Genomic DNA, 8,816 nt, shown 5'->3' with positions numbered 1-8,816 from the left:
ACATAGGAACATGTCTATTTTCATAAAATTTTACAATTTTGTACAAATATTCTCATTAAATTTTGACTTCTAACACTCCGATTTTGGCTACATACTACACTCAAGGGGCAGTAAATCTCCTTTGAGCCAGTATATTTACACCAATTAGCCAAAAGAGGGCGCAGAGAGAACATCAGAGTTTATGTAATTTCCTAGGAAAATGCCCTCTACGTTTCTCTCTCACAGTCTAACAAGATTTACAAACCCCCTAAACAGGGTTAGGTGTGCTAATTTGAGAATACTGAAAGTCACAGTATAAGCATCTTATAGATACACTTTAATGTAGATTCTCATATAAATACACTAACATGTAGCACTTGCTGCCATTCAGACAGAAGAAACATATCCTATCTGGTCTACTAGTTCCGTAGCCAGGCAGTCTAGAGGAACCAGGTAGGAGGGGTTGGGGCCATCAGGGTTAAAGGATAAAGGAAGAGAATGTGCCTTCACAGTGGTTCATCTGCGGGAGATGAAGCACACACACCACCCCCCAACCTGGGAAAGGTCATGTCCAGTTCTTCTCACAGAGACACGGATTAGCACCCAGTATCTCCCTGCACGTTTCAAGGGGTCTCTGCTATTCCATGAAATGTCAGTATAATCATACAGCAATTCAGGGAACCTTCACAGTTTGGCTCGACTGCTTTCTCAAGGTTTTCATTTGAAAAGGATTCATATAACATAAGGCAATAAACCAGTATCTACATTATCTACACAAATTATTTCCTATGGTTAGTTCTGCCACCAGGCCAAATGTGGTCAACATGTTAGCTTGCACAAAAGGCAACCCATGTGCTTGACACAAATATGCTAATTTGGTGTTTCATTATGCTATATAAATATACTATGCATTATATCAGCACCAATAAATACTTTCATCGGCAACATCTAAGTTTTTGGTAATAAAGCATTACAGTTAAGACATGAGAAACTAGGTGTTAATAGTTCTGTGAGCTTATTTTATTATTTCATAATATTTGGGAAGATATTTACAATTTCTAAAAATACTAACCACAGTTTAGTTACTTCTCTAACCAAAGTAACCTCCTTTCATGATATCCTATGAAAATTAACTAGAAATATCCCTATGCTTCAAGAATAGTGACTTCCTTTAATCTTCTTTTCAAGTGAAATATTTTGAATAATTTCTTTTAAAAAAAGATATACGGATTTTTGCAGTATTCTCATGGGAAAAATATAAAAAGCAGATTCTTTTTTTCAAAGCATGCTAAACACCTTTTCACACAAATGTTCTATGTTCTCCTAGAAGTTACAACTATTAGCAATTTGAAATGATATAAAACTAATGAAAAATACAGATTGTACTTTCTTATTTTAAGGTCTTGTCCTAACATTAGCTACTAACAGAAGGTCTCTCAACTTCAATTATAATAGGCCAATTAAAAGTTGATTTCAATATGGGAAATTACAGGTATATAAAGTCACTCACTTACTTTTGCATTATTTCCTATAAAAAAGTTTCAATATTAGTTGGCCAATATCTATTATATATAAACTTTCAATATTTCATTTTAGGTCTATTGGTAGGTAAGTAAAACTAAAAAGTACATTATTTTTTCTCAAAAGCACAATATTTCTTTTTTTATATTACATCGTATATTATATAGTTATAATAGCATTTTAAAAGCATATGCATTCTAATATAACTGCACTAGAAAAGGTACATGTGGAATTATTGCAAATTCTCTACTTTTTTTAGTCCATCAAAACCCTAGGATCAAGTAGGTATACATGCTCACTGTTGAGAAATTTCTCCTAGAACTAATTATTGTAACCCTCAGTAACAACATTAGAGGAAAGATACGAGAACGATAATGCTGAAAGTTATCGCAATCTTACAAGATAAGGTAGGTAGGTGGTGGTGTTTTATTTCAGCGGTACTTTTATTTTGGTTCTGGTGTCAAAGGAGAGGAGAACTTCTCAGAAAACACTGCCCCTTCTGATGTTGCTCATTCCTATGCTGCATTTTGGAAAATCTTGCAGCACGTATCAAAATATGTAGTAAGACTTATAAATTGTATTAGAAGACATAATTTTTACACACAATATTAGAAGGTACGTCAACTTTTGTGAAACCTAGAGAATTAACTTCAGATTTTCTTTAGCAAAGCTTGAAGAGTGAAAAATTAAAGTACGCATCTGAAACTTCCCATAAATTAAAATCTATAACAATGTCAGCACTAAAAGAAATTATGTACAATTATTTCATCCCAGTCACTGCCTTTTGAGTTTGATAATGAAAGCATTTAAAGAAGTCCCTGTGGAAAGCTGATTTGAAAGTAAACATGCTTTAAAACTTAAATATAGATCACGTATTAGTCCCACAACAGGATCAAGATCACTATTAAAATAAAGCCTGGGGCACATTGTGATGTCTAAGATTGGTGGGTGGATTTTAATTGACTTGAAGACTGTCATCGTTCTATTATCATAAAACCTGTAACGCGTTTCCAGCATGGAGGACCCATCTGTGCCCACCATCCATCTGTTTAGACGTGATTGGCAAAGTGGTAGGGAACTCGCAGTGGTTGTCTCTGCCTGAAAGGAATGAACCACAGGATCTTCCAACGAGTGCCAAAAACTTCTGAGAAGGTCTGCTGCCATGGCTTTCGGGGCCTTGATCTACAGAAGACAGCATTATTAGTGAAAGACAGCACTCCCATGGTGTACTTCAGTCAGCTAAAACAATAAGGGTTGGCTGGGGACCCATTACTGGACTCTGGTGAATTGTGTCCCAGCATCACAAACACTGTGCTTTTTCTCCCCCCCATTACGGAATGCAGCTGAGTTTTTAACTCAGAATAGCAGATATTGTATCTGTGTCGTCAATCAACCTAAAGCAACTTTTGAAGCAAAGGAGAATCTCAGGATTAACAGAATGTGTGTCAACAACTCAGTAGCAAACCTCTTTTGATGTACTTTCAGGACATATAATTTAAGTTACTGTAGTTAGGGAACTAGAATGATCAGTATTATGTTGTTTAAACCACCATGGTGGGGGAACCCCTACTGCAAGCCTGGGGTCTGCCTGTCTCGCTCAGTGTAAGTGCCTCCCTCAGGCCTCAGATAAAGTACCCAGAGAAAGTTATCATGACATTCTCTTTCTCTAAATGTACGCATTTATCAAATGTGGCCACCTGGTCCAGTCTTTACAGGGTAAAAAAAAAAATACAGATTTCACTTTTATACTTACATTTCTTCACAACAGTTTGACATCTTTTCAATAGAGGTTGTGTCCTATTAAAAATTTAAAAGCATAATACATATTCAGGTAAAGGAAATTCTCAAGTCTCTACTTTACACCTATTCTGTGATGATTTCAATCCTACTGACAGAATATTTTGAACCCTTAAGGAGATTATATATGAGGACTAAGAATTTTTCATTATCTACATGCGTGCTGGGATACCTCTGGAAAAACAGAATTAATATTATATTATGCTAAATAAATTTTATCTGACTATAATACCTCATAAAATTTTAGGAGTTAAAACATTAACTTTTATAAAACTTTCTTGAGAACTGTTTAAAACTCTAGTATTAATTTTCAATTTATGTCAATGACAATACATTAAAAAATAGATGCCAAAATGACATCTGGAAAATACTAGTAGGCAGAAAACTTCCACGTGTAAATTAATGTGGTCTAGATTTCTAAATACAAAAAATTCCAACAAGGTAATACAGGAATTCATCATAGTATAACATCTATTAATCTGAAAATTAAAGACAGCTAACATTCTTGATAAAAACTACTTTTTTAAACAGAAAATTCACTATAAAACAATTTCTTATTATGTATTATCAATAAAGCTCTAGCATAAATATAAATTAAAAAACCACTTCAACCAACAGAAGAGAGTTTCTAGCCACGGTATTTAATCTGTTAACAACAGTGAATCTACTATTTGATAAATTATAATAATATCTAAATAATCAAATATAAATCATAGCCATGTTTCATATATACACTTAAGTCCTTGTTAAAGTACTGAAAAAGAAAATCCTACAAAAATGTTAAAGACACTTACCACCTCATAGCCCTCTACCTTTCCACCTGTGGGCAGAAAGTGGGTTGTATCCTTTACTAAAAATGCTAATCGTGTAAATACTTGAGGCTGTAACTTAAATTCCAACTTCTTTGATATATAATTTTTTTCAAATAATACTAACAAAAAGCACCCTTAAGAACTATACATATAAAAATTGCATGGATAGCTTAGAATATACTTAAATTCTCAAATATGAATAGTTCAACAACTATGGCTGACTCAGACAAAGGTGAATGAACTAATTTTTTTTAGATAACTGGTGATCAATAACAGATTTCTTTATCGTATTTTCCAGGAATTTGTTAAGAGTTAAGTAATTAGCTACAGCGTCGTATTCATGAGTTTTCCTATTCTGCTTTGAAATTCATGGTATCCACTGGCAAGTCTACTTATAATTAACTTTCTCTGCTCTGTTGTACAATTTCCCGAAAACACTGTTTTCCGTTGTGAAAGTAGTCTGAAAATGCCTAAGACCCTTCACTGATTCGAACTGTAAAGGAAAAACTGGATCTCAGTTTCTGTATCTGTAAAGCAAGTGAATTAAGCAATTTTAGTAATTTCTTAAGAGTCTAGTAAGGGCTAGCTGTTCCAAGGCAATCAAGACAGTATGTGCAAAGATGGAGAGAGAAGATGGGACAGAATCAAGAAGCACAGCTGGGGAAAGTGGACAAAGGACAGAGAATATTCAGAAGGCTGGACCTTATGAGGAATATGTGGCACCAAAATTGGAAGAAGACTCACCAACAGACTATGTTATGCAGATGACACAACGTTGCTCAGAAACTGAAGATGTGAAACATTTGCTGCAGAAGGTCAAGGACTGCAGTCTTCGTTATAGACTGAAGGTCAATATCAAGACAAAGATTCTCACCACTAGATCAACTGGCAATACCATGATAATGGAGAAGAGCTTGAAGTTGTTAACAATTTCAGCTTGCTCCGCTCCACAATCAACAACACTCTTGGCACTGTTGTAGTTATGTGCTGTCGAGTTGCCTGCAACTCATAGTGACCATATGTACAACAGCCCTAAACCCTGCTCGTCCTGTGCCAATCTAACTGTCTCCCGCACATCTACCCCCATTTCCGCAGTCACTGAATCAATCCACCTCATAAAGGGTCTTCCTTTCTGGTGCTGTCTCTCCACCCTCCCAAGCATGACATCCTTCTCCAAGGACAGATCCCTCCTTGCAACATGTCCAAAGTATGTCAGATGAAGTTTTGGACTCCTTGCCTCCAAGGAGCAGCCTGGTTTAACCCTCTCCAGCACTAGTAGTCAAAAAATTAAAAGGCAGACTGCTCTGGGGAAAGCTGTTGTCACGGACTTCTCTAAAGTGCTGAAGAGTAACGATGTCAGTCTGGAGACTAAAGAATGCCTGATCAGACCAAGATTTTTGCAATTACTTGCTATACATCAGAGAGTTGGACAATGATCAAAGACAAAAGAAGAACTGATGACTTTGAGTTGTAGTGCCGGAGAAGAGTAGTGAACATAGCACGGACTGCCAAGAGAACAAACAGGTTCATCCTGGAGAGGGTGAAACCAGGCTGCTCTTTGAAGTAAAGGATTTTGAAGATCCAGCTGCGTACTTTGGGCATGGCGCCAGGAGGGAGGGACCAACCCCTGGAGAAAGACATCATGCTTGGAAGGGTTGAGGGTCAGCACAGGAGAGGAAAAGTCTGAATGAGAAGGACTGACACAGTAACTGGGATAATGGGGGTAGGTGTGTCACAGTGAGACTGGCTTAGAACAGGGCAAGGTTCGCAGCTATTGAAGGTGACTCAATGGCACATAATAATATGGAAAATTATTTTAGAGAAAACTGTAATGTCAATCCACTGTATCTAGGTATTAAGACAATTTTTTAACATATTAAAAGAATCTCACATTCATTGCTCTCAAGTCAGAACTAACTCAAAGCTGAGCTTCCAGCGGTTTTCAGAGGCTGAAAACTGCACAGGAGAAGGCCGCCTATTTCTCTCCCATGGAGACGCTGGTGGATTCAAACCCCCAGAGGAACACCACCTTTGGGTCAACAGTGAACCCTTCTGCCGATGTGGTAGTCATTTTTCTAATTATAACCTTAGGAAATGGATCTGTGAAGAACCAAATTTAGACAACAAGATGAGGGAAAGTTCAGACTTACATCTCATATGGGGGGGAAAAGCTTCTCTTTCCCATCATTTCTGATGTCTTTCAAGTACCTTTTTTGCTAGACTACTATTAAAATTTCAAAAAGTGTAATCTGCACTACTCTATTGCCAAGCATACCTGTTAAATACATATAATGCAAAAATGTATGCACTTAAGCTTATACGACATTCGTTGGAGAAGCACACATGATCCCACTATCTACCAGTGGCTACGAGGAAGCAAGATGAGCAATCTCCTGTAGATTTACAGCTCGGAAAGGCAGAGGTGGGTCTCCATGCGTCAGGTTCTACTCAGAGGCAGTGCTTTCACCGGTGGAAACATCCCCCACTCCCCCTGCAGGGGGCCTGGAGCTGTAACATCTATTACAGCAGAAGACAACTTTTCACATTCACGAATAAACAGAAAACAAAATGTGTGTTTTATACAATGAAACCTAACGTGACAAACAAAATATTTAAAAAAAAATGTAATGCGATAGAACTCAGCCTGTATTTAAACTAGCTCCTTGGAGGGGGAGAACCCCCTGTTTGAGTTCTCTATTGCATTCACAATTCAAGGAATTAGTACAGTGGGGGGGAAAGTTTGTATATGACATAAAAATATGAGAAAAATAAAAGAAATCCAAGTTTTGAGGATTCTTTTAGGTTTTTTGACGTTACTTAGAAGAAATTCCACATAATAAAAAAATTGGAAATGCTCTATTAGAAATGTGTTTATCTTTTAATTAAATAAAGCTACGATGAAGAAAGGGAGCTGTCCAGAATTCCTTTTCCCGAAGTTTAGGAAAAATGAGTTCAGTGGAATTAGCAATGAATCTCTTATTTGCAATTCTGATGTGAAGTAAAGCAGACCAAACAGAATTTGTGAAGAGATTATGTGGAATGCTGCTTATTTGCCACAATGATTCAGTGGGGTTCTCGGGAAAAATCTCATTAAACGGATTAATAATCCCTAGACTTTATATTTCTGGGTATTTATTAAAAGTAAAATCCAGTAATCTAACAAAATTGCTATTTAATGGATAATCTCATTTAAACTGATCTAACATCTTGAATATAAGATACTTTTTATCATATGAAGTAACCAAGTAAAAATTAAGCAATTCTAGTATATGTGATTCTTTCTACTTAGATAGGCAAATACTAGAGGAGAAAACAATACTGTCCTCTTTTGGTTTGAATATCTTTGTTGTAAACTATCTTTAGTAATTGAATTATTGTCCAGATACCAACCAGTGAGACTAAATGCAAAAACAAAACAAAACAAAAAGCCCCCACAATACTTTATTCTGAGATTTTATTAAAGTTGTAAAACAAAATACATATGAATGATTGAATGAAAACAAATTTTTAAACAGATTAATAAACAAAATGGATTAGAGTAATTTAAAATAACTAATAAAGCACCAACTTTTAAAAAAATTTTTAAATGGCAATTGCTTACATTTTCCTTTCCCTACCCCCAATCTCACAACTGAGAACAACCACAAGAGACAGCTCTAGAGGTACCCACCAAAGTTCTGGCTAGTGCGTCCACTTTATGGTGTCCAGCAGACAAGAATGCCTGTATGTAAGACTGAGATAAACTGACAGTGCGCTTGGGGCTACACCAGAACCCCCTGACCCAGCACCTCCCGAGGAACTGTCCCTGAGCCTCGTGACTGAAAACATGACTCACAGAATGGCCATACGCATCAGTATGAAGGCTCAGCAGAACGGGATTCTTTCCTGCCTGCCTGCTCTGTACCAAAAACTGGCCACAGGAAATTCTGACAAAACCAGTGACGTTAATAACACAACACCTCCAGTCCCCATTTCACTCAGAAACAACAACCAAATTGGCCAACAGCCTAGAAAGGAACAATATGAATAACTTGCCTGCCTCGAAGCAGATTATTCTCAATATAACATTTAACTTTAGTAGCCTACTGAAAGACACTTAGATATATACATAAATCTCTAAGCTAATCCTTTAATACTGGACGTCAGATTCGTCAACAGAAAGTAGCTATACTGGGATTTGTTTTAACTTTGGAAAGGAGATGGAAAATTCACTATTTTGAAGTAATTTCTAATTATTGTATCTAGGTCACAGATAATCTGCTCTTGCTAGCTCTAAAATGACACCAGGTTATGTTTACTATGATTATCTTATCTTCAATAGGTAGATTGGGTTTTTTTCCCATATATACTAGGATATAGTTAACTAGGATATATGACTAGGAATATAGTTAATCATGAAGTCCTGCCAGATGCTTGGCCTCAGAGAGCAGCTAATCCACAAGGAAAAGAAATAAGAGAAATACAGGAATCTTGGATGGTGATGGTGTTAACAGTCAACCTAACCAAAAGGTTGGTAGTTCAAATTCACTCAGGGGTTCTGCAAGAGATATGCTTCCATAAAATCAAAGCCTAGAAAATGCTGTGGGTACTTCAACTCTTTCTACTGAGTTGAAAATGATTCCAAGGCATTTAATAATAACAGATACTGCATGTAAATAAAACTATACAACATTTATCCTTCTGTTTATGATTTATTTAATTCAGTAT

General features: G+C 36.4%; 1 protein-coding gene across 1 annotated transcript in view; it reads right to left on the bottom strand.

Annotated features, from left to right (window-relative positions):
* Nucleotides 1-2,549: 2,549 nt before the first annotated feature.
* The window catches only part of ZDHHC21 (zinc finger, DHHC-type containing 21), a 38,157-nt gene continuing 31,890 nt past the window's right edge, over nucleotides 2,550-8,816 (bottom strand). Inside the window, exons 6-7 of the mRNA XM_006881290.1 lie at nucleotides 3,254-3,297; nucleotides 2,550-2,682 (exon numbers count right to left, since the gene is read on the bottom strand). Coding sequence (XP_006881352.1) covers nucleotides 2,550-2,682; nucleotides 3,254-3,297 — 177 coding nt within the window. The remainder of the gene's footprint in view (nucleotides 2,683-3,253; nucleotides 3,298-8,816) is intronic.

This window comes from Elephantulus edwardii, unplaced genomic scaffold, assembly GCF_000299155.1.
Source record: "Elephantulus edwardii isolate Elephantulus edwardi_28Jun2011 unplaced genomic scaffold, EleEdw1.0 scaffold00014, whole genome shotgun sequence".
Classification (NCBI taxonomy): Eukaryota; Metazoa; Chordata; class Mammalia; order Macroscelidea; family Macroscelididae; genus Elephantulus; species Elephantulus edwardii.
Note: the sequence above shows the minus strand (reverse complement) of the source record. Positions and strands in the feature narration are given on the sequence as shown.